Source organism: Argopecten irradians, chromosome 5, assembly GCF_041381155.1.
Source record: "Argopecten irradians isolate NY chromosome 5, Ai_NY, whole genome shotgun sequence".
Classification (NCBI taxonomy): domain Eukaryota; kingdom Metazoa; phylum Mollusca; class Bivalvia; order Pectinida; family Pectinidae; genus Argopecten; species Argopecten irradians.
In genome coordinates, this window is record NC_091138.1 from 38,684,474 (window position 1) to 38,711,435 (window position 26,962).

The 26,962-nt window shown below is 34.3% G+C and overlaps 2 protein-coding genes across 2 annotated transcripts; one reads left to right on the forward strand and one right to left on the reverse strand.

The window, feature by feature from the left end:
- Positions 1-1,349: 1,349 nt before the first annotated feature.
- LOC138323787 (tRNA methyltransferase 10 homolog A-like) lies at positions 1,350-8,400 on the reverse strand. The gene is made up of 6 exons (XM_069268632.1): positions 7,941-8,400; positions 7,420-7,582; positions 6,817-6,960; positions 4,478-4,624; positions 2,511-2,616; positions 1,350-2,249 (listed from the first exon to the last, which is right to left on the reverse strand). The coding sequence occupies exons 1-6, from the start codon at positions 8,159-8,161 to the stop codon at positions 1,912-1,914; spliced, it is 1,119 nt and encodes a 372-aa protein (XP_069124733.1). The 5' UTR covers positions 8,162-8,400; the 3' UTR covers positions 1,350-1,911.
- Positions 8,401-8,561: 161 nt separating this feature from the next.
- On the forward strand, positions 8,562-26,720 carry LOC138323788 (microsomal triglyceride transfer protein large subunit-like). The gene is given in 20 exon segments (XM_069268633.1): positions 8,562-8,964; positions 10,739-10,923; positions 11,443-11,658; positions 11,996-12,112; positions 12,317-12,456; positions 12,916-13,004; positions 13,235-13,320; positions 13,576-13,736; positions 14,633-14,801; positions 15,294-15,408; positions 15,656-15,764; positions 15,766-15,865; positions 16,194-16,411; positions 16,662-16,759; positions 17,172-17,293; positions 17,740-17,934; positions 18,147-18,301; positions 19,401-19,571; positions 21,998-22,146; positions 26,555-26,720. Coding segments are annotated over 19 exon segments (2,658 nt in total). The 5' UTR covers positions 8,562-8,897; the 3' UTR covers positions 22,143-22,146; positions 26,555-26,720.
- Positions 26,721-26,962: the final 242 nt, after the last annotated feature.

Consider the following 26,962-nt stretch of genomic DNA (forward strand, 5'->3'; position numbering starts at 1 on the left):
CATATCTGTTTGCCATCACACATCACACACCTGTTTGCCACCACATATTACACATCTGTTTGACATCATAGATCACACACCTGTTGGCCACCACATATTACACACCTGTTTGCCATCATACATCACACACCTGTTGGCCACCATATATTACACACCTGTTTGCTGTCACACATCACACACCTGTTTGCCATCACATATTACACACACCTGTTTACCACCACACATCACACATCATGCAATCACATACAAGTTTGCACCACACATTACATATCTGTTTGCCACCACACATTACACATCTGTTTGCCATCACATACCTCTGTTTGCCACACATATTACAAACCTATTTGCCATCCACATTTCACATTTGTTTGCCATCACACATTTCATATTTTTGTGCCACAAATTTCACATCTGTTTGCCATCACACACGTTTGTCACCACAAATTTCACATCCGTTTGCCATCACACATCACACCTATTTGCCACCACACATTACAACATTACACATCTGTTTGCCATTACACATTTACATAACCTGTTTGCCACCACAATCACACATTTGTCACAAATTTACCTGTTTGCCACCACACTTTACACATCTGTTTGCCATACATATTACAAACCTGTTTGCAATCACACATTACCCACCTGTTTGCCACCACACCTCACACACCTGTTAGCCACCATACATCAAACACCTGTTAGCCACCACATATTACACACCTGTCTACCAACATCACAAATGTGTCAACAAATTTTAAAACTGTCAACACATTACACACCTCAGTGATTTTTTAGGGGCCAAATAAAGGTCCCTTTCCCTAAAGAAATTTTTCTGTATTTTCCTAATTTTATCTAAATATTTTTCCCAAATAAATAAACACTAAAATATCCCCAGGGACCTAGCACAAATTTCTAATCAACAGTATATATATACATGTGTATAAATACTGTTGGTTAGAAATTTATGCCAGGTTCATGTGGAAATATATATGTTTCAAGAAAGATGAAATATAGCATGTGTATCAAAAAGTACAGGCCCCTAAAAAATATTGTATAAGAAAATCACTACACCTGTCAATATCAACACACTTATTACATCTGTCTGTAATGTCATTTGACATAGCACAACCTGCTGAGAAAAAGAATTATGAAATTATGACAGTTATTATATCACAATATTAAGGGGATGTGGATGTGGCGCAGTGGTAGAAGGGGCAGGTATGTTGGGCTAGGCGATTGGGTGCCGTAGATCGTGAGTTCGAGGCTCGGATAGGGCACGAGGTCAATAAATTGTCATGCTTTGTTAAATTATGTTTCTTTGATATTTAATTATAACACAATACATATTCTCAGTTTATAATTTTCTTTTATTAATTGTTCAGGTTTTAATAAATTCATTTTAAAGTTGAGGAGTCATTTAATAAAAACAAAAACCTCCTCCCCAATATCAGTAGTACTAGAACTAAGCTAGACAGTGGCGACTAGACCCAAATTTAAGGATAAGATTTTCTCAGCTAGAATCAGACATGTTATAGAGACACAGATTATCAAGTCAAATTTAAGTGAATTATTTTAACATTCTAGAGACTGTCGGCCAGTCTAGTACTAAGCCAGCAATCAATGAATCAACAGAAGCTATTTGCACAAAACATTACTTTTTTTTGTAAAAACCAAACTCAGTTATTCAACATTAGTTTGATATCCTGAATAATGATCAATTACCAGGATATAATCATTTTTTATTTATATTCTAAAGCATAAATGAATCAGAATAAATACAAACTTGTAGAAAAAAATTACTACAGATATATAGTTTAGGATATTATCTTCATTACTTATTTTACCGGTAATTGAAAACTTCATTTATAACAGTTGCTGTATTTTGCATCTTTATATTATATTCTTCCATCAGGTGAGCTGTGTTTCTCGTTCACTATTATTAGGCTGACACACTTTATGATCACTATCTGTCCTTTCTGTCATGTGATGACCTTCACCTTTAGGATGACCTTCATCAGTATTTCCTTGACCTTCAGAGTCCCTACTCTCACAAGCACTAGATATCTGGTCGTCATTAGACAGGTCTGATCCGTCGTCCTCCTCATCACTTGAGTTTTCATTAAGAGATTCCTTCTCTTCACGATCAGGTAAGTCCTTTAGTTCAACGCCCTTTCTCTGTGGTAGTATAGTATAAAACGCTTTTTGCCAGTCTTTTGTTTCCGTATAACTTAATAGAATTTCAAAAACTGCAAAAAAGGAAAGACAGAAGCTATAACTCTAGTCTCAAACATTCTAAAAATCATCTACAAGTAATAAAATACAGACCTTGACTACTGTATGTTATACATTACATTACACTACGTAACTACATTATAAGTGTAGTGTAATACAGTGTATCTCTAGTGAAGATCTGTTTTTAATCAAATTTCTCTAACCCTAACATACATCTTCACATACTAAAGGCATGTGGTCTATTTCCTGAATTTCTTGCTTTTATAGAGACATACCATGATTAATGGTGAGCACTTTGCGAGACTTGAGTTGTATGTATTCTGATATAGGAAGCTGTGCGTGTGCTAACCCTTTGTCTACTGCCATCTGGTGGCAAAGCCCCTGAAACAAGAGAATGTAATCAATACTAATCATACAAGTTAAGTATCATTTCATAAAGGTAACTGAAGACATTCAAGGCCAAAGTATAGGGCAGATGATTTATATATATACACAACAACAAACATTTCAAGGGAGATAATTTATATTTAGAGCATTGACAGATATTCAGGGAAGATATAATATAATGTACAGTAGTGACAGGCAAATATAGTTAAAGACAGGTAATCTACATGTACAACTGCAGACGTTTTAATGGACAATACAGTCTAATAGTTAATTAATAGTTGCCTATATAATGAAAACAAACCAGTTGTAATGAAAGTGAGATTAGTTGGTTTTACAGTGATGTGCCAACAAAAGCTCAAAAAGGTGAAAAGTGTGTGAAATATTCAAACTTGCTCGCTGTCAGACATTACACATTGTGGTCGGACGCCTTGTATGCCAAACTCTGACCTTGTTAGTGGAGTTTAGCAAGTTTTGTCAAGAACTACTCAAATCGCTCTTACAGTAGTGTGTTTATCGCATATGTGCATGCTCCTGTCTAAGAAAAAATTTCATCAACTCCTCGGTGGTTATGTATTGCATTTGTTTAACTTAGTGACAATGGCCCAGGTATGAGTACAGTGTACATATTGTACCTGGTGAATGGTATTGCTATATGATTTGGAATTTCAATGGTTTCCATAAAAATACTTCACAGTGTCAAGGATTTTTTCAGTATCTTGTTTTTTTCATTAGAAACGTAGAACAATATATTTATGCCATGTTTTACTTTGTGGTTATGTAACAGAATCAGCTTCACCTCAGTATCCCTTTAAGGAGAGATAATCTATATAAAAAGTATTGACAAACAGTCAAAGGTGTGAGACATCTATATGTAAAGTATTGAAAGTCAACGGGGAGATAATCTATATGTAAAGTATTGACAGTCAAAGGGGAGATAATCTATATGTAAAGTATTGACAGTCAAAGGAGAGATAATCTATATGTACAGTATTGATAAACAGTCAAAGGGGAGATAATCTATATGTAAAGTATTGACAGTCAAAGGGGAGATAATCTATATGTAAAGTATTGATAAACAGTCAAAGGTGAGACAATCTATATGTAAAGTATTGACAGTCAACGGGAGACAATCTATATGTAAAGTATTGACAGTCAAAGGGGAGACAATCTATATGTAAAGTATTGACAGTCAAAGGGGAGATAATCTATATGTAAGTATGAAAGTCAACGGGGGACAATCTATATGTAAGTATTGACAGTCAAAGGGGAGATAATCTATATGTAAAGTATTGAAACAGTCAAAGGGGAGACAATCTATATGTAAAGTATTGACAGTCAAAGGGGAGATAATCTATATGTAAAGTATTGATAAACAGTCAAAGGGGAGACAATCTATATGTAAAGTATTGACAGTCAAAGGGAGATAATCTATATGTAAAGTTGATAAACAGTCAAAGGGGAGATAATCTATATGTAAAGTATTGATAAACAGTCAACGGGGAGACAATCTATATGTAAAGTATTGACAGTCAAAGGGGAGACAATCTATATGTAAAGTATTGACAGTCAAAGGAGAGATAATCTATATGTACAGTATTGATAAACAGTCAAAGGGGAGATAATCTATATGTAAAGTATTATAAACAGTCAAAGGGGAGATAATCTATATGTAAAGTATTGACAAACAGTCAAAGGGTAGATAATTTACATGTTAAGTATTGCCAGTGAAAGGGGAGATAATCTATATGTAAAGTATTGACAAACAGTCAAAGGGAAATAATCTATCTGAACAAGAATGGCAGATATCTAATGGGATGGGGAAGAGGTGTTATAAACAGGTAGGAGACATTCTCACCTTGTAGTGGTTATGGTCTACAAGTCCACCAATGATGTACACTTTGTCTGGTTCAAGGTCAGTGAGAATGTTAGGAGAATCACTAGACAGATACACTATAGAGTCTTTGTTAAACAGTTCCTCGTAACCCTTCTCGGAGCTGTGAATCTTTTAAAAAAAAAGTGCAAGAATTTAGAATCTTTGTTAAAATAAATAATTCCTCATTTCATTTTGATTTGCGTGTGAAAAAGTATTCCAGTACTTAAACTACTGGGTTTTTTTTAGTTTGTTGAAATGCATCAAAAGCAATCTGAAACTTTGATAAAAGAACTGATTAAGAATGATGCAACATTAGATAAATAAAATGCATATTTGATATTTAATATATTCACCCTTAAAATTTCATTATAAACTTTTCTGGTCTTGAGCTTGGAAAAGTTCAAATAGTAAATGAGTTATGACAATTCCATTAAAATGTCTAACAAGGACATAGTCATTCAGATCCCCCGCCAATGGAGATATCAAAGCTGAAGTAAGTTTGATTGTGAAGACTTATGTGTATGATTTTTGGTTTGATTAGTTTAACGTCCTATTAAAGCCAAAGGACGTGTCAGGTTGTTGGTGGAGGAAAGCCGAGTACCCGGAGAAAAACCACCGACCAGCGGTCAGTACCTGACAAACATAGGATTCGAACTCGCGACCCAGAGGTGGAGGCATGTGGTTAATGTCGGTACATCTTAACCACTCGGCCACCGCGCGTATGAAAAAAAAAACAGAAAAAGGAAGTTGAGCTAAAGAAAGATGGAGTATAATTCAAGTAGAGCGGGGCTGCAATTGTTGAATCAGGTATACAGCCTTGACATTTATATTAGACTATATACACAAAGATGGGTGGAGTTTTGCAAAGTAACATTTACCATTTACCATGATATTTTTCAGCAATGTTTCCATGGTAACGGAAAAAGTGCAAAAAATGAAAACCTAAAAATAGCAAAAGGTACTACTAGACCATAAAAAGAATGTGTCTATGAAGTTTCGTGGAAATATCTCTGCTGGTTTTAGAGTTATGCTCCGGTAATGAACCTGCTACAAAAATATGATATTTTCAGCAATGTTTCTATGGTTACAGAAAAAAGCACAAAAAGTGAAAACCTATAAATAGCAAAAGGCACTACTAGACCATAAGAACAATGTGTCTATGAAGTTTCATAGAAATATCTCCTCTGGTTTTAGAGTTGTGCTCCGGAAACGATTCTTACACAAAAATCTGCCATTTTCAGCAATGTTTCCATGGTTACAGAAAAAAAGCACAAAAAGTGAAAACCTTAAAATAGCAAAAGGCACTACTAGACCACAAGATTAATGTGCCTATGGAGTTCCGTGCATATATCTCAACCAGTTTTCCAGTTATGCTGCGGAAACGAACCTGCTACAAAAATATGATATTTTCAGCAATGTTTCCATGGTTACGGAAAAAATACAAAAAATGAAAACCTAAAAATAGCAAAAGGCACTACTAGACCATAAGAACAATGTGTCTATGAAGTTTCATGGAAATATCTCTGCTGGTTTTAGAGTTGTGCTCCGGAAACGATTCTTACACAAAAATCTGCCATTTTCAGCAATGTTTCCATGGTTACAGAAAAAAGTACAAAAAGTGATAACCTTAAAATAGCAAAAGGCACTACTAGACCATAAGACCAATGTGTCTATGAAGTTTCGTGGAAATGTCTCTTCTGGTTTTAGAGTTATGCTCCGGAAACGAACCTGGTACAAAAATATGATATTTTCAGCAATGTTTCCATGGTTACGGAAAAAATGCAAAAAATGAAAACCTAAAAATAGCAAAAGGCACTACTAGACCATAAGACCAATGTGTGTATGAAGTTTCGTGGAAATATCTCTACTGGTTTTAGAGTTATGCTCCGGAAACCATTCGTACGGACGGACGGACGGACAGACGGACGGAACCCGGACGGACGGACGGACGGACGGACGGAACCCATTTGTATATCCCCCGCCAACTTCGTTGGGCGGGGGATAATTAATATATGGAAATCTATGCTTGAATTTCTTTTGAGGTAATCATTTTCTATATACATGTTATCTGTCATATTGATAAGAATTTTCAGGAAATGTATACCAGATCTATATATTCATTCTGAAACCAAACATAATTCATCTTATGCTTTGTATCATGATGGTTTTTTTGATACATTAATTACATGTTGTGAAAATGTATAGGTATGCAGAATTGCCATTCCTAAATATCATACCAAATATCCCACATTTTAAGGTAATGGTAAAAACTGAAATATTATCAATGATATGTATTTATTCTGAGGCAACACACTACTTACATCCCAGTTTTTGTAGTCCCCTACACTATCCAATCGATCCTTGATCTGGCCCTCGATACCAACCACGTGGAGTTGAACAGGATTGGCAGCTCTCCTGTTGGCAGAATAGCACCATCGGATTTGTTTTCCCAATTTTAGAATGTCCTGTCAACATTGATACATGACCATATTACATAGTTATCATTTTGGGTATTTTTTCATTACTTTTAAATTCCTATTAAATACAGTATCAGAATAAATTAAAAAGAAGCTTTTTTAAAATACTTTGGCCTTTGGAACACCTACCATTAACTGCTTCAATGCAAACTATGCAATGCTTGGTAATGATTCTTATTGCAATGATCCATCAATTGAAAAACAAACAGTAAAGCCATGGTATTTTCCCTTTAATTGCTATACTTTTGTAAACCTGAGCAATAACATCTTGGTGGATTTTAACCAAACATTTTATGATCTTGGCTTCCTCGTTATAGCTCTTATGGCCAGGATGACATTTTTTTTCCCATAAATGCTCTACAAAAGTTTTCATGCTTTAATTTCTTTTACAGTCATCCCCAAAATTATGTTATCATACGGGTAATCACTGATAGACAAATGACATACTCTCTCCTGCATGTACTTGTCAAAGGAGCAATCGATCGCCAAGGATACTCGACATTCAGATTTTGCCATGGTATTCAGCTTTAGTCTTTTTCTACTTGGTAGAGGCTCTCCTTTTTCTTTTGCTTCAATCCGTCTTTGTTTCTTTTTCTCTTTATCTTTGGCTCTGTAAATTGACCAGTAGTAATGCAATACAAAAACATTTACGTGTATAATCTTAAAATAGTTTGAACTCTTTTTGTATATCTTTATTGAGAATGCTTTTTATACATACAAAGCATCTTGATGTTTGTTAATTGCTTAGCAGGAGTATTTATTATTTAGTTGTCAAATATAGACTTATAACACATAACAATTCATATACCAGTATAGGTTTATTCAAATGTAACATGTTAGAATCTATTGGAGAAAATGTAGCTACCAGACTGGGATTCAAACCAGGGATCTCTGAACACTAGTTATATAGTATATGTTCTACCGACTGAACTTGCTTGTAACAGATGATCTTGACTCTGAAAATTCACCTTTTTATGGGTTTGTATTTCAGCCAATCCTCGTGCTTTTTCAGTTTACGTAACTGCCTTTTTGATAGTGATTTGGTCTCTGTAGAAACTTCTTCTGATTCGGTTGCTGCCGAATTACCGCTAGCTCCGGCTGTAACGTTATTTTCGTTTTCATCACTGTTGTCATTTTTTATGGCAGATTCACAAACATCGTGTCCTAAGTCACAAGTTTCCTCATCCATATCTGACAATATTGAAAATAGTTTCGCTTTAAGTGTCTTTAACTCGATAACTGTCTTGCAAACAAAAACTTCCTATAAGAACAGGTTAGCTTTCGATAACTGAACCTTGATTTCTGACGGCTCAAGTCTCACGTTCTTGCGATGAGCGCTGACATATTGGATAACGCGAGATCTCGCGAGATTTTACAGCAGGAAAATCGTCTGCTTAAAAGTAAGTCACTGAAGCTGGAAGCAGCCATAGTCTATGTAACTGTTCCCAGTCCAGACCTGCTAAAATTTACATGGTAATCTGGTTGAATGTTATCTATTCTTATTGATTAACACGTTGTTTATTTATGCATATTTCCTGCATTAAGATTAGAATAATAATCTTCTAAAATCTAGGCCTATTAGGCATTGCCCTTATCAACTCCCTTTGTACAAATCATCAAGTGCCCAGTATGGGGTTCAACGCCAAATCTGGTTACAGGATATTAGCCCGATGTCCGTCTTATTATCTCTTGTCAAAACAGAAAGAGGTATAAACCCAGATAAGGGTTGACGCATTAGAGTATACGTGGCTTATAGATGCACAAGCCTTCATCAATGAGCCAGCCACTCATCAAATGACAGCTCTGTACTTGCACAGTATATTTTGAACTTTGCTCTCCCAATGTGTGGACTTTGGGGTCATACATACAGCCTCTTGCCGGCTAAATTTCCCTAGTGTATAGAGAAGTTTTATATCATCAGAATCATGGTGATGTGGGGAACAACAGTTGATGTAAAGTTACTTTTGGTTCTGGTGTTGTTGGCTAATCAAAGTAAGTGTTGTATTAATATGATTTTAATTAGTTTCTACTATAACCAGGATTTAGATAAGGGTAGAGAACACTGAGGCCGATGTGCAGCATGTTCTACTTCCACCGGATGGTGACGTGGAATGCACCTCCCCACACTATCAAAACAACAGATGTATACCACCATTAACTGGTGGGTTCTGGCTGTCTCCACATTACAGAAATACAAAATGTAAATTACTTAAAAGATGATAATATTTAGATATACATGTACATGTATTTGAAGAAGTATAAGATAGCTTTCATACAGCATATATTTTTAGTACTAATAAATAAAAGTGTTGTAAAAGAAGTATTTTACGTATGCTTACAATCACATATTTTTTTCTACATTCAAGTTATTTCCGTATTATATTCATTGCCATATTAAAATTAACTAGATATTACAAATTGAGCTTAATATAAAGTTTCAGAGACTTACATTACATTGTAAGCCTAATTAATTAATTTTTTAGTTAGGTTTTTATCCTTTTACTCACAATTATTTGACCTTTATTTTTATTAAAATGAACAGTCGGGCAAGAATGGCTAAAGTCGGTAAAAATGGTGTGAATGTATCCAGTATAATTTCTTATGAAATGAAAAAATAAAATCTCTCATCAAAATCTGTCTGCGTACGAAGAAATTAATTTAAAGTATGGGAATTCTAAAACGTCCTCCCGGCTCACTATGTCCGAGGTTACATTTCCACACAGCCTCGCTTTCGATGCTTTCAACTTTTCTTTACTTTAATGGTCAGAACTGGGAAACTAAGCAGAACTTGACCGTTGTATTAATATGTGAGAACTTTTGGAAGGCCAATGAACGCATAAAATTAGACTGGTTTTCTTTGCCCGACTATTCACTTTAATTAAATTAACTTAAATTTAGTTTTAATTTTTTTATTCATTGAAAGCTGATTAGGAACCAAACATAATGGCAATAATTTAAAATATTATATCATAAAAATGTGATACCTAATATGGGAATTTATCCTTTTTACAGGGCTTATTAGATATATATTTGAAAAGTAGACCTGGTATTATTGGCATATTAATAATTATAGCCATGACAAAGTAATCATAATGACATCATTAAGTTCTTTAATGATATAAATTTAGTATGAAACAGACATAAAACTACTTTGGAAAAATGACCATGCATGGTTTACAATACATGTGTATATATATATCTCATATCCTAATTCCCACTAAATCAGGATATCATTTCAGACTTTTGTTTTCATTATCCATTAATTTCCTTTTCCATATAATTAGATCATCTAATATGTTTTTTATTTTCCATGTGAATATTTCTTCCTTATATATAACAGTGGGAATGTATTGATTGCTTTGAAATTATATCATTGGTTTGTATTATATGTAGAAATAAGTTATTTGAATATTTCATGGTTTTCTCTCAAATATGATGATATTATAACTACGCCTGCAAATAAATGATGTAATTCGTACCCACAAGAGGAGATAACTGTAATTTGCTAATTATAGAATACTCCTTAACCTTATTTATTAGTCATTAGTGGGGTTTTGAGTCTAGTTGTTTTGATTAAACTGACGAAACTGACATATAGAGAATCTATTCCTTATAATTCTATCTTTATTGATTGTTGTCCTTGGTATTAATAGTTACATTTCATTTTTTGACTTATTGTCAATGGACTTACTTTAATTTTAAATAATTCACCAAGTCTTTAAATTTAGAGTTTTAGTATTGTAAAGTTATGATATTGTCTTTGCAGGTTTTTCCTTATCACTTGAGAATGGAAAGACTTACAAGTATTCCTATGAAACAACTATATACTTCAATGAGTTGAATACGCCTAAGGTGAAGCAGACACAGAAAGATGTTGGATTTCGGTTGACTGCAGAGCTAGAAGTTACTCCTATATTTCACGCCAGTGAAACTCAGCTCCTGAGGCTTCAGGTATTGTGATCTCATCCACATAAATAGATATGAGAAACACACACTTTCAAACATGTATTGAATATTCAAATGTGTAATAAAAGAGTATTGATATTGCAAAAGATTGATTATTGAGGTACCAACAGTGATTAGGAAACACAAATGGTAGTTAATAAGCATCTGACTAGTGTTCAGATGTCCGATGGTCTGACTACAACATTTTCTCCTCATCTGTTATTCCGTCTTTGCATATTACAGAATTAGCTCCCTTGCTGGTATATCGATTGTTACATCATTATTTTGTGAGCCAAAATCACATTGTTTTCTCCGAAAAACTATGACGTTATGCTAGCATACACATGGCATCACATTAATACTCATTAATACCTACCCACAAGGGCAGATAACTCAGTAATATGCGAATACAGAATAGACATAAAATTAAATTTAAAAAAATTATAGCACATCTTACAGAAAACTCTCATACTTGTTCATGTATTTATAAATATTTTGTTTAAAATCAAAAACCTCTATTTACAGATCACAAAGGCATCTGTATCTAGTGCATCAAGGTCAGGACTAGAGAGGAACTTGGTGGTTCTCTTGAGGTATCCTGTCTACTTTGAACTGAACACAGGGACAGGTGTCGTAGGAACTATCTATGGAGCAGATTCTGACTCGATCTTCTGTTCTAACCTGAAAAAGGGCGTCATATCCCTGTTCCAACTTAGAGATGCAGATGAGGAAAGAGAGGAGGTAAGAATTTTCTGAAGTTTTATTTAAATTTCCGAAAGATATACAATACAATTAAGTCTGATAACATACCGTTGTAGTCAACAACTTAGATATTTGTTTGTGTGTGAAACATTCATGAATGGAAAGAGTAAAGTGTATAAAATCTTTCAAAAGTTATCTCCCTTCCTGAAATGAAAAAAAATGTATCCTTAGGCTGAAGTAATAAATGTCCAACATTTATTTTTTCAATTGACAATGATCTTGAATGCAATGTTTACTTTTATTGTGTCTTTTTGGAAAAAGTGTTATTTTGTATTAAACCGATTGGTAGTGATACAGGTTGCTTTGTATTGTACAGGTTGATGTGTCTGGTGTTTGTGATACCACCTATATGGTGTCTGGGAATTCTGTCACAAAGACAAAAAACAACTGTAAAAATCTGGAGATTGCTGGGCAGTTTAGTAATCCCAGCAAGGTAAGATGGCATTTCAGTTCATAGTTTATCAAATAAAAATGTACAACACATGTTTTCAGGTAAAAGTTGCACTTGTGAGCTAATATTGTTAAAATCAAATATTAAAGATAATGTAAAGATCAACTTATATCTTTTTCATGACTTGCATCTTATTATTTTTTTTGTGAATTACACCTCATTTAAATATTGTCTTCTCCACTGCAGATGTTTGGTGTGACTGTAACATCGTCATCAGTAGCCAAGTATCAGCTTGGAGACGGTGTTATTGGCAGTGTGTCGGGGACAGAGAGACATATTGTAGTTCTCAATGCCAAACCAGGTGTTTCTACAGTGGTTACTGCCACGTAAGTATTTAACACTGTATATTATCAAGCCATTATTAAACTAGTGAAAGTTCTTTTGAATAAATGATATTCACTATACTGTAAACTGACTTTCTTTCATGGCTATTTAATTTCACGATTTTCAGTTTCAAATAAAGTTCACTGAGATTAATTTCACAGCTTTTAAAAACTAAATTAAAATTTCTATCAGTATTATCAAAGTAAAAATTGTTATAGTTTATGAAGAAAATCACGAAAGTAAATCACACACAAAAGAAAGTTGGATTACAGTATTTGTTTGACAAAATAATATATTCTGTTTTATACAAAGGTTTGAAAAATATGACAGATGATTTTTTGCTCCTGTACTTATGTTTATTTACTACTGATACTTTTTTGTAACACATCATGGAGGAGATATTTTAGATAAAAGTGAATTGAATGTCATGGCTTTTCATTCATCTTTAACATTACTTTCAGACAAAAGTTGAATCTGTTGAGTAGTACTGGAGGATCAAAGACAATGTCAGGCAATACTGTAGAGGAGGCAATTGAGGGCATTAATAAAGGTAGTGCTTAGCAGCAATAACTAAAGCAAATTTTATATCAGTATGATAATAAATGAACATTTTGATAAATGAGGAAAAAGTCAATTTTTATTATAAATTGATCTTATTAGTATATGAAAAGGAACAAAGAAAAGACAGGCTTTGGATAAGATGTGATAATTACTGAAATCAAATATATGTAGACAAAATGCCTCTGTTTCTTTCATCCTTAAAGTTTCTTTTATTTTTAGCTGCAGCTGGTACAAGACAAAAATTTACCCCAATGCTGATTGGGAGTGGCTCCGAAATACAGAGTTGTGTTGAAAATTGTGAAAAGGTAAGTAACAATGACTTATCACTCTAATACCAAGCTTCTGCTACAACTGGAATTAATAAGATTTCATTTATAATTTTCCTAAATATTGTGTATCTGTACCTACACCCATCTACGTCCTGGAGGCATAATGTTATTGATGCAAGTGAAATAAATTGATTATAAGCTACGATTGTCCAGGACTGGTGATGATTTTACAAAAAAAAACTAATATGAATGAATTTACAAAATGACAATGCAGACTTTTATCCATTTCAGCCAATTGATGTCCTACAGAAGGCTAAAGATTCAATTACCAGTGAAAAGTTATCGACAGCTGAGTCAGGCCGAGCGTTTCTCAGGTTACTGCGATCCTTTAGAGGGATTGGGAAGCATACCATTGAAGAAGTACTCACCAGTAGTGACAGCTACTATGTGGTGTAAGGTTTTGTTCATTTTCTATGAGATATACATGTTGTAAATGACATATAACATATATATATTTTTTTATTCATTGAAACAGTATTCAGCATATCAATATATTGAAGTTTGCTTTGTCAAATTGCTGCTTCCATGACAGTCTTGAATGATATATGAATTCCTTTCCTCATGCAATGTCATTGAAGATCATGAAATGGTTCAAGGAGTAGTTCTTTCTTAGTGTATTCTATCCATGACAACAAGGATTTCTAAGGCAGTTTAGAAATTAACTTGTCTGTGTTGTTTTGGTCATCACTGATGAGTATGCTGTTTTACCCTATTCTCAAAATAAAATACCTCCACTATATTGTGCTCCAGTTAAGAACATGTGTAAAATACCATCAAAATTGTATGAACGTGTAATAATTACCTCTAACAATAGTTGCATTACGCCATTTATGCAATCCAATTGTTGTGAGCGCTAACATCCAGTAATAAAATCAGAAGAAGTTTTGTAAAATCATAAGAATTCAAGTCCTGATCAAGAGTATGCATTAACTGTGTTCTTGTTTCGGAAAGATATTTGCACAATTGCTAGCTTGTCATCAATTACTTTATACTGTAACCACTAACTTTTTCCCCGACATATTTATGTTAACTTTTAGGTTCAAACTAAACTCAGAGTTGTACCCCTCCCTTTTCAAAAGTGCAAGTACAATTACCCACCCCTCCAAAAATTATCTGAAGCACTCACTATATTCATTGTTGTAAATGAAGGTAGCTACAACAAAGAGACTTGCCTCTAAGTCACCTGTGATTGGATAAAAACCAAATCCAAATTCTCCCAGATTTGCTTAAAACATAAGTCAGATGATATGGTATTAATTTGTGTTAATGGTATATTGTTTGGTTATAGTCCTCAGCTTATTGATGTTGCCGTTGCCGCTCAGACCCCAGACTCTTTCAAGGCCTTGATGGATTTAGTGTCCTTCTCTACAGAGGGTGCCACAGAGTATCAGGAAAGAGTACTGTTAGCTCTGGCATACACCACACACCCCGACATTGATGTCCTACAGTACTTCTTGGTAGGCGATTCAATCAGACCATTGCACAAAAACGATACAGTGTATTGGTCTTTGCAAAAAAAATCAGATTTCGAAAAATTGTCTCTTGTTGCATTGATCATATTTATGAAGCCAAAAGTTTAAATGCAAAATGTTTTAGACAAGCTGACAGTTTTTTCCTCATCTGGTCTCTAATTACTGGTATAATTGTAATTTTGTTCTCTGCTATACAACATTTTGTTTTTCTGTGCTGTTCCCCTCAACTATGTAATGTTACAACTTCTAAGACCCACTTTAGTGGCTGACAGCTTTTTACCAGTAGGTGCAATAAAGCATGGTTATAACGAACATACTTATAACAAATATGTTCATATCATAGTACATTTGCTTCCCTGGCAAGGATGCTACATGTATAACAAATTACACTTATAACAAAGTAGTTTTCTTGTTCCCCGAGGCATTTGTAATAAATGTTTTACTGTTAAAGGTTTTGATTTTGTCTTTCCTTTGTAGAACCTGATGGCCCAGCCCCTTCCCACTGAGAGATTACAGGAGTCTATTGTACTAGCCCTCGGTGCAATGGTACATACATACTGTCAGGATACTGTCAGCTGTGGCAACCAGGTAAATAAAAAAAGTTACAATGTTTTAACTGTCCAAGAAGACCAGTGATATCTTTAAGCAAACCTTAGATATGTAAGTAGACGGTTTTGGTTCAAAGAAAATTATTACCAAGCAGTGAACCTCATATGATCATGTACAATGTCAAAATTTAAGTTCTACTTATTTTTTCTGTTATCATATTTATATTAATCATAAAACTTGTGACAAATATTGTAATTATCTTTCTTTAAACTGTTTATTTTACAGGTTGTTTGCAGATTATGTAAAAGCTGTTAGAGACAACCTTAAGTCTTGTGAAAATGATAACTGCAAGCTGAGATATGTGAGATCAATGGGGAATTCAGGACTCAGTGATTTTGGCTGGATTGATTGCTGTTGCAGAGTCTTCCAGTAATCCTATGATTTCCATCAGTGCTATACAGGCTTTAAGGAGATTTTCACCTGGCTCTCTTACCAGTAATGTAAGATTTCTTCATTATCTAATAATTACCTATTTCTATCTGTATTTTCACTGTTAAGGCTGAAAACAAATTCAAATTGTTTATTGCATTAAGTTTTCAACTTATTTGCACAAATATTGGAATATTACATAATATGTAGAATGGGCACTTTGTTTTCTATGCATACTCTCTCCTCAGAACAATCTTCCTAGTCCAAATTCTGTATTTCCTAATCCTGTGAACCCTCCTATTTTCAAACCTTAAGTATCAATGTCCTACTTTTGAGTTCTTTATGCTTGAAGTTATCTATGAATAGATTTAACAGGTTGAAACCTTGTGTGTTTTACAGCATAAGGCAGCTCTAAGTCGGATATTTCACCAAAACGTCAAGCCATTTGACAGCAGTGTACGTATAGCTGCTGCTGAGGCTCTACTGAAAAACCAGCCATCCATTGGTGACGTGAGGAACATCATGTTGTCTGCTGTTGGCGATCAGAAGAATCATGAGACGTCCACATACATCATCAAGAGACTTCTGGATCTAGCAGAAAGTGACAGTGAAATAAGGCAAGTATCCAGACTAAGGTACTACATCTCTCAAAAGCTTGTAAAACTGGAAAATTATGTAATTTACATCGATTGTGAAACAAGTTATACTTCTTGTATTTTTTTAAATCACTTTATGAAGCGCCCAACTGTATCCATCCAATTTGTCTAGTAAATGTGAGGAAATCAATGAATTACAGTAAAGAATCAGTGAAATCAAAGTGATTTTCAGTATCTAGATTATTAACATTAGTATCCTCTTCTGTTTCAGGACAATGTATAAACAAATCCTTTCAGATTCTCGTATGAACAATTATATGTTATTTGCACAAAAAGGAAAATCAAGTGCGTTTAGCAGCTATCTCATGGGTAAGTATTCTCGTGATGTTTTCATGGCAAATTTTGTCAACCATTTATTTACATTTTCTTGGTAACATCATTAATTTTTAGAAGAATACATAAACAGTCACACTAGAAGTCATTGGGATAATGGTAACTCTTCAATTATTGGAGATAGGTTACTCGAATATAAAGTAAACATTTTATTTGGAACCATCAAATACTTCAACTGGAACAGGGTCTTTGAGTTAAACAAATTTCAATTATATAGGTATAGGTAGAAAATTTGATACATCTCAATTTGAAGATCTTCAACAAGTGCTAAAATAAGCCAGATTTGAACTATTTCTCAGTATTATCCAGTGAAAGATCTTTCCAATTTTCTTAAATTTAAAATCATTTGTATATTCTTCATCTATATTTTAACATGTGTTGTATGTAGCCACAAGAGAGATGAACAGTTCCTATGGTCTGTACCAGGAGAACAACTTGGCTGGAGTAATGAAGAGAAGTGCTATGGTGGTGGATATGGCCAGTAAATACACCAAACAACCTCTCCTCACTGTAAGTCTTAACTTACATAGCCAGGATGTTTTAAAGTGAAAGTATTTGTCTTTGTTATTTTTGCTTTTTCAAAGATCTTGATAATGTAAAACTTTAAAGCATTACCTATTAAGTGTAGTTTTCTGTTATGACTGTTGTGGCCAGTTTGATTACCGTATTCGACCCAATAAACGCCCAGGGTGTTTAAAAATTTGAAAAAACTAAATTGTGGTAGTAATAAGACGAAGTAAAATGTGGTAGTAATAAGACGAAATTTTATATTTTAAAAATCTATACAGTTTTGTGTAGTTTGATTTAAGCCTGGGCATTGAAATCGAGGCTTCAAAAAGGGGGAGGGGTGCTTATAGGGACATGGGCGCTTATGGGATCGAATACGGTATTGTGTATTTGCCATTAATATTGTCTTGTGTCCTGATTGATGATATTTCTGTATTTGTTGTGTATAGTTTGGACTCTATGCCGAGGGCCTAGCTGCCCTGATTGGAGAAGCTGAAGAGGGAGCTGAGGATGCAGAAGCTACAGCAGGAATGACACTAACACTAATGGATGTATTACTGCCTTCTGTAGAATTCTTTAGAGGGTCTGGTGAACTCATGTCTGCTGTGTGGAATGCACCTTCTGATCCTGTGTCTGCTTTACAAGTGAGACAGCTTTTCTTAAGATGTACATTAATGAAAAATATTAAATATAACTTAAATTATTTAAAGGTACCTGTATTTTTTGTCAATGTGCAAAGTACCATACCATATCATTTTGTCTTACATAATGCTTATAAAAGGAAAGTCACACAATTATGCAATTTCATTTACATCCAGGTTGCTGATTCTTTATTTTTTGTCTTTTCATTGTCAAGGCAAATCTTTTGTTACAAGACCATGCTCAGAAGTTCCATCTATCCAACGGCCTGGTAGTGGACCTGGAGATTCTAGGTGTGGCCTCCATAGATATGTCTGGCAGTGTCAGTATCAGTCTATGGTACAAAACCTCCAACTCTTTAATCAAAAACAGGTAAGATTTCTTCATAGACCTGAGACCATGAGACAACACACACTATACACTCCTTGTAGCTACAGTGTTTAACATTCTACTACTAATCTTTCAATTTAAGTTGAAAGATAGATATATTTTCTTCAGAAAAATGGTATATCTTTTAATTACCATATTTAACTTCTTATAGAAGATAAACTTATACAAATTAAATTAGTTTTCCTCACAAAACCTCAATTGCAATAACTCCTTAGCTCTTGCCACCTTATACACAGGTTCAGAACACGAGAATCTAGACCAAAACATTGTTCTATCTTGATATCCAAACTTGTCATAGGTGGTCAAAAAGATATTTTATATAACCATTATTAACTCTTCTATAATTTCCCATTATTCACATTGCCAATTACTTGGTCACATGCAGGTCAATATTTTGTTTATGAACTCTGTGTGTGCATTTTTAGAAACATTGATTCAAAATTAATATTGTTATAACCTCACTATCACAATTGTACAAACATTGAGTTTGTCAGGGTGATGTCCTAAGGTCATTGTTCTGCTTGGGTCTATTTGATGCACTTTTTTTTTTTAAATGCAAAATTTGTGTTTTATAATGTTGCTGTCAGTCATCCTGACAAACAAAAATAACTGTTGAGAAAAATATTTAATTTCTGACAATATTAATGTGCTGTTCATCTTCAATAAAAAAAAAAATATTTTCTGGGTGTTTTAATATAATAATGACAGAATATTTGTCTAAAACATATTATATTCATTCAAACTTGTCAGTGGTGCAGAGAAAACATGGATTAGTTTTGGCAAAACTGGTATTAAGTTGAGGAAAAAGTGGCAATTCACAAGCTTAAGTATGAATGTCCAGATGTCTACTCTTGCATTGCGCTTGTGAAACACATTGGAATCTTTAGTAGAATTTTCGCTGGTTCTACGGGGATTGTACCTTTATACAAATTTAGGAATAGATTCGTCACATCAAACAATAGTTCACTGCATCATATTTTACCATAATTGTTAAATATTTTCAATCTCTCTGTTTTGAGATAAGGACATATATTTGCCCTGTTGGAATGTTTTGATTGATAACAATAATTTTCTTTTTCAGTGGTGCACTTGTAGTAGAAGGATCTATGAAGTTAGATTCCAAAGTTCTAAAGGCAGGAATTAATATGCAAGCTGAATCTGAGGCCAGCATTGACTTTAATACTGATGTGGACTTTGCTAATATGCCATTTAAAATGTGTTTACGTATGTCACGACCCAACGTATCATTTCGGTAAGATATTCAACACTTAAAAATATAATTTTGAGTATTTAAGAGATGAAAAATTGGCAATGCATTCCTGATTCTTTTGTAGGAAATAATATTTATAGAATTTTTGGATGTTCAATGAATTCATATCATAAAGCGGGAAACTTCGTGGTTGTAACATTTGGCGGTTTTGCAGGAACACTGAAAGTTAATATTATGGAAGTTCAAATTTGGCGATCTGATTGTAAGTCTAAGGTTTTAATTTGGCATGCAGTAAACCAGCATATAAATTGTTCTGTTAACAATTTCCATGTATCAATCAATGTCATGAGAACCAGAAGTGAATTATGTATTTATATAAATTCTGCCGGAGACTGAAAAGGAGAAACAACCACCGACATCTGCTGTAAAGAGAACATAATCTGAATTTGAATCAAGATATTTCACTTTTTAGGTCACCTGAGACAAAGTCTCCAGTGACCTATTCTATCGCCTTTTGTCCGTCGTCGTGCGTCATCCGTCATGCGTCGTATGTCTGTAAACTATTTACTTTTTCGACTTCTTCTCCAAAACTGCAGAAAAACCTTCTAAGGCATAAGGCCAATCAAAATTGTGAATTATATGGTCCCCACCCCCAAGGGGGCTGTTGGAGGGGCCAAAAGGGGTAAAATTGAGTAAAATTTCAAAAATCTTCTTCTTTACTCACAGATGTGGTAGAATCAAATACTCTTCATAGATAGAATGGTCTTAAGGTCCTTTACAAAAATTGTGAATTATATGACCCTGGGGTATCTAGTTTCCCCTTGGGGAGGGGGTTAAGTTTACTATAGTTTATATTGAGAAAACACATTTTTGCGCATTATTTGGTCATTTGTAATAGGAAATGAGTCAAATGTAGTCAGAATTATCAGATTAAGATGGCCATTTAATCCTATTAACAAATATTCTATGACTGACCCCCCAGGGGCCTTAGGGCGGGGTCAAAAGGGGTCAAATAGGCTAAAACTTCAAAAATCTTCTTCTGAAATTCGGGAAATGGTAGAATCAAATACTTTTCATAAATAGAAAGGTCTTTAGGTCCTTTACAAAAATTGTGAATTATATGACCCTGGGGTCTCACATTTCCCCTTGGGGAGGGCTCAAGTTTACTCTAGTTTATATAAGGAAAACACATTTATGAGCATTTTTTGCTCAATTTTCATTGGAAACGAGTCAAACTTGGTTAGAATTATTAGCCTGGGATAGCATTTTAATATCATAATATCATATCCACATTGGTCCTGGCCGACCCCCTGGGGGCAGAGGGGCGGGGCTAAAAAAAGGTCAAATAGGCTAAAACTTCAAAAATCTTCTTCTGAAATTCTGGAAATGGTAGAATCAAATACTTTTCATAAATAGAAAGGTCTTAAGGTCCTTTACAAAAATTGTGAATTATATGACCCTGGGGTCTCGCGTTTCCCCCTGGGGAGGGGGTCAATTTTACTATAGTTTATATAGGGAAAACACATTTATGAGCATTTTTTGCTCAATTTTCATTGGAAAGGAGTCAAACTTGTTTAGAATTATTAGCCAGAGATAGCATTTTAACATCATATCCATATTGGTCCAGGCCGACCCCCTGGGGGCAGAGGGGCAGGGCCAAAAAAGGTCAAATAGGCTAAAACTTTAAAAATCTTCTAAAATTCTGGATATAGTAGAATCAAATAATTATAGATGGAAAGGTCTTAAGGTGTTAAAATTGTGAATTATATCACTTTGGGGTCTCACGTTACCCCCTGGGGAGGGGTCAAGTTTACTTTAGTTTATATAGGAAAAACATATTTGTGAACATTATTTGCCCAATTTTCGTAGGAAATTAGTCAAACTTGATTAGAATTATTAGCCTAAGATATAGCATTTTAACATCCATATCTGTCCTCGAAGACCCCCTGGGGGACCAGAGGGGCAGGACCAAACAGGGTCAAAATGATTAAAATTTTAAAAAAATACCTCTAAGTTCACAGGTGTGATGGAAGCAAATACTCTTCATAGTCTAAAAAGTCAAATTTATAAATAACTGACCAACTTCAAGACCTAGCATATAGTGTTTATATGTCTTTAATTTGTTTCCTTATTTGTTTCATTATATATTATATAACTCAGGTGACCGTTAAGGCCCTTGGGCCTCTTGTACGTAAATATATATTGAGTAAAATTTTGGCGATCTACATACCAACCCGCCAAATCTTCAAATTAAAGCCCCGCTAAAATATCGCACTATACAGTATAGCTTCTATGTGTATTCTGATATTCAAAAGTTTATTTTTATTTTAAAATCATATTTACCGGTATCAACATACCAAAAGAATATTTTTCATTATAAAATTTTTATTTTGACCAATGCATTCACAAGTAATACCTCGTTGGAACTGTGACCTTTTATTACTACTTGCTATTCTTTAATTTTCCAGTCAAACTGTTGAAAAATATGAAAGATCTAGAAAAATAAAGAAACGTTACAGAGCAAAACAGCGACGTACAACCTCCTCACCTGGAGTATCTTATCTCATTAACAAAAAGAACAGTATCCAGTGTACCCTGATAGCCATGGACTAACAAGGTAAGTGAGATCAATTTGGCTGTATGTGTAATTTAGCTGAAAAGGACTTAGTAGATATAGCTGTAAGAAGTTATATAATATTTCCTGAAATAACCTTAGTCTACATTAAAGGTCACAGGACAAATAATTAAAAAGAAAAATAGAAAAATTCAAAGTAAAAGAAATCATTGTACAGTGACTTTTAATGGGCATTTTGGACTAAAATGTTTTCTTTGAGAGAGAAATGTTGCTGTTGTTTCCACTATTTTATGTAAATCTTTTTCTAATGGAAGAAAAAAATATTTGAAAATGTATATGTATATCTCAAGGAAGAAAAAATGAGGTGTTTTTCCCAAGTCAAGGCCTCTGAAATTATTTAGTTTGAAAATCACTGTTGTACAACTTTCTGTGAGTAACAAGGAGACCACTTTTATTGTTAATATGTGAGTGACTTCATGTCAGTCAATGAAACTGTTTTATTAGATACCAAAAGTAGAATGTACTTCATATTTCATCTTAAATTATTTTATCATAAGGATGGGAAACTGTTTTATTTTAATGGTGAGTGATAATAGCATCTCCTACTTCTCATCTTGAAGATTTAAAATTATTTCTAATAATAGACTCCATTTTGATTTTAAAAAGTGGGACAAATAAAACTAGAATGCATTTTAAATAGGTTGACTTGTCTTGTTTATGCAGCAATATAGGCAAAGAAATTGTAGCAAAATACTTTTAACTTGATTGCAGTATTAATCTTATTGAAGCATGAATATAATTTTAATTATCTTTATTTCTATGCATTTTTTTTTAAATGAAAAGGTACATATGGTATAACTACTGCTTCTTCCACTTGTTTGCACACTATCGGCAACATAACTTCTGAATACAGGTATACAGAGTATACAGAGTATAATCAGTCCCACCTTCCAGTGATTGTGGCATCTAAAATGTCACATTAGAATATGATGCCACAATCACTGGAAGGTGGGACGAATCAATAGTAATTTTACTTTATCTAGGTTCGACTTATAAACAGTAATTTTACTTTATTAACATTATATAGTTTTGGTATCCCCAAACTAAAAATTGTTCAGGATATCAAAGAAAATCTTCATTAAAAATATATTTCATTGTATTGTTAAAACTTGAAGGCTACTTTCATCATCTCAAATTGATTTGCATTGTACTGTAGAGTGTAGATAGGTCACTGTGACCCTTACCTTAAGGTCAATAGTCAAGTAATTTTATGAGAAATGTTTTACTTTTGTCAAAGTCATAATTTCTAAACCATCAAAAATATTTTAATGAAAATTGTAGATAATTATTAAGATTCAAGTAATAAGGCAAATAATCTATGGACAAAGTTACCAAAGACCATTCCTTCTCCTTTATATCCTTTCACATTTGGTAGGAAGTTTTTCATTATATATTATTAAAATTGTTGTTTTTATTAGAATATTTCACTGCATTTTAGAGTGAAAATGTAAACTGTATGGAGATTTAATGTTAACTTGATTCCATATCATTTCAAATGCAATCTAGATTTAAGTGGGGTTGACATACGCGAGTTATGCTACTATATTATAAAGTAAGTTGTCAGTTGACAGATATCCAGGAATGTGGACCATGTTACCTGTCAGAGTTATCTTTCTTAGTAGGCTTTCTTAATTAGATGCAGTCGATACATAGGCCTACCTATACATTGACTCGAGGAGTTTACTCCCACCGTTATCTTTCTTAGTAGGCGTGTCATATTTAGATACAGCTGATGAATATTCATAGAGACAAGAAGGAGAAATGTGGTGTTGATTGACATAGAAGTTGTGTGTTGAGTGTTAGATTACTGGGTGTCAGATTTCACAGAGTAATTAGTCAGTTAGAGAGTACATTGGAGGCTCATTGATGCTGACATACCCTAGTGTATGAGTAGACTTGGCAGACAGCTGCACACAAGGCATGTCACTACAAGGGTCAGACTGGTCCACACAGCTTTGTCCTTGTAGCCATGGTTATTACTGTAGACTCCTAGGGTGTACCCCTGATAGCATTTATCCCCATCACTCTTGGCATTAGACTGGACACACGGTAGGGTCAACATATGTTCTGGTAGAGGGTGGGAGGCAGAGGGGGGGGAGTCATGACTCCTAACAGATGTCCTTGAGTGTTGTAGAGGTCATACTGACCACACAGCAGTTGTCCTTGTAATGTTGTATATCTTGTAAAAGTCAGACTATGACCACTCTGGTAGACTTGGATGTCCAACTGGTTCTTTCATAGTATGATTTATTAATTATGTTGTCAGGATGAAATTTGTCACACCATGTCCTTCAAGTCTGGATTGTAGTTTTCCACAAATTAGAACAGCTGGGTTTGAGAGGCTGAGTTCTATTTGAATGGGAGTCAGGAATGATACTGAATGAGCCATCCTCTGGGGAAATTCAAATTGATATATACAAACAAAGATAAACATTGGCCTCATTAAATAGTAACCCAGTCACTCCTTCACTTCTTATTGATCCCTCTGTCCATTAGAAATTATCTAAACTGTTAAATGGAACTTCAACAAAATTATTCATATCACAAAAGGACAAAAATAAATCTAAATGTATTTTGCGGAGACAGCCAGGTTGTTTACCGTATGTGTGTTACAGGATGGGGATGTGACATACCAATAGTAGCCAAGTCCTGGTTTCCTGTGAGAAGCTATTAGGTCTATAATATGTATTTTAGTACTTAGACTCGGCTTACATAACACTTGGACTGCATATGGCACTTATTTGAGATAAATCTGGAGTTTCTCTTTGGTAGCTTGTGTGTAGACCTATAATGGGGTAGTCTTTATTTAGATATGTACATTAGTTATAGTGCTAAGTGAAAAGGCTTTGAAGGCCAGTGGAAGGAGGGGGTAAGATACAGGGGGTGTCCCACAGCTGACTAGCTCTGTTAGCCATGTGGGGTCTTATCTGGGCTTAGCTGCTATAAGGTTATGTTGCTATGGTTACTGGTATTCACATCCATTTTCAGATCTATATGTAGGTACCTATGTCTCTTTCAATTTCCATCATCTCATGCAAAGTAAATAGTGAACTCCAGCATATTACCTACAATATCTTTCAACTGATATCAGCTAGATAACTGGACCTAAACTTTGATAATGATTAAAGGGCTCATTCAATGGCCTGTTTTATAAATTGTAGCCATACCAGAGAAATATTGTGTAGATGTATAATAGAATGGCATAGTGATATACAATATTAGTCTTTTGCAATAAGTGCCATCTGGGTAATAATTGTACATTCCATGTACAAGCATTGTCATTCCATATTTGTGTGAGGCATTGTGGGGCTAAATGTAATACACGTGCCTTGTCAGAGTATTTCAGACATGCTCTGTCATAATGTTTGATTGACATTAGTCATATTAGACAATCGCATGTCAACACACAAATGTAAAATGTAAATACATGTACATGTGTTCTCCTAGCATGTCCTTTATTCAGTGGGTGCTACACCACTACAGGATGGGAAACAGATCTGGAATTTAAACTTTTTGACACACTAGCAATACCGGTGGTGTTAATTAGATGAGGACTTGTTTATGGGAACTCCAGACTTGGCTGTGTAGGAGCCTGCTACAGAGACAACTGATTTATGGCTACACCTGACTGGACAGCCATGGAATGTAACTCCCACAAGTTCACCGTGGAATCCAATACCTGTTCTGATTATGATCCTTTGTAAAAATAATACACTCTAGATTACTATACACAAATTACTGACCTCTACATCTATAATGAATTTCAGCAATGGAATGTGTAGAAGATTTAGACATTAACAATGCTGGGCTGATTACAATGTATGACATCAGTCAAGTTGAATAAATAAAGGTCCCTTTCTGTGGCCTTGGGTGGCCCTGAATGCTCCTCATCCCTAATTCCTCACCTCTGGGGGGTCATCAGGACATCAGGACCGTTATGCTAAGGAAAACTCCTGCTCTCCAGGGTTTCAGCTTGACCCCATGGGGCCAGGCCCTTTCCTCTTCAGGGCAACGGTCAGGAATTTTCCTCCCAATTGACCCCCACAGGGTCAATCTCTGCAATACACTTCAGGGCCTTAGTTGGGGTCATTCTCTCTAGCCATGTGGAAGTCATTACAGATATCCTTTCAGATAAGGAGAATGATACATCTAACAGTCTCTGTTTGTTATTATAGCAGGCAGTTTATGGGACAAAACTACAACCCTGTTTCATCTTGTTTTTCCTTCTGAATATATAAGTAATCGACACTCAAACCCTAGCAGTCTTTTAAGTTTCTACTGTGCATGTTCATAAATTTTGAAATGTTATCTTCATTTCCAGGTGAATCAACTTTTAAGGGATAGGTATGACCTGACCTATGTTAACAAATAAACATTTGAATGTTTTCAGGGTGATGATGGATACCAGACAGCTGTTACCACAGATCCTGATAATACTCAACACTTTCCAAAGTCCCAACATCAGCAGTCTCTGGTGGCAGGACCAGCTATAACATATCAAAGTCTAAATCTAGAAACGTCAAAACTTTGTGTTTAATAAATCTATTTTGTTATTATTTGATGTTTCGACTGTTATTTTATTACATGTACTATAGAATCTTTGTTCTTCTTGTAATGAAGTGACACATGAATTGTATATTATGATGTAAACCTACTTACTTTTGCAATTCACGATCAATGTATATTTATACATGCGTAAAAGTTAATCTCTGCAAATCATTATTTATTTAAATAATGTTGAAAGATATCAGTGACCGGCAATCTCTGTAAAATTGATTTGAAACAAAAATTGTGAAAA

Bases quoted from the DNA above. Each gene is read 5' to 3' on its own strand.
- LOC138323787 (XM_069268632.1), bottom strand. From the start codon at position 8,161: ATGGATGAGGAAACTTGTGACTTAGGACACGATGTTTGTGAATCTGCC. The intron at 7,583-7,940 runs GTGAATTTTCAG...GTCAATTTACAG, and splicing joins AAATACAAACCCATAAAAAG to AGCCAAAGATAAAGAGAAAA. The intron at 2,617-4,477 runs GTGAGAATGTCT...CTCTTGTTTCAG, and splicing joins TAGACCATAACCACTACAAG to GGGCTTTGCCACCAGATGGC.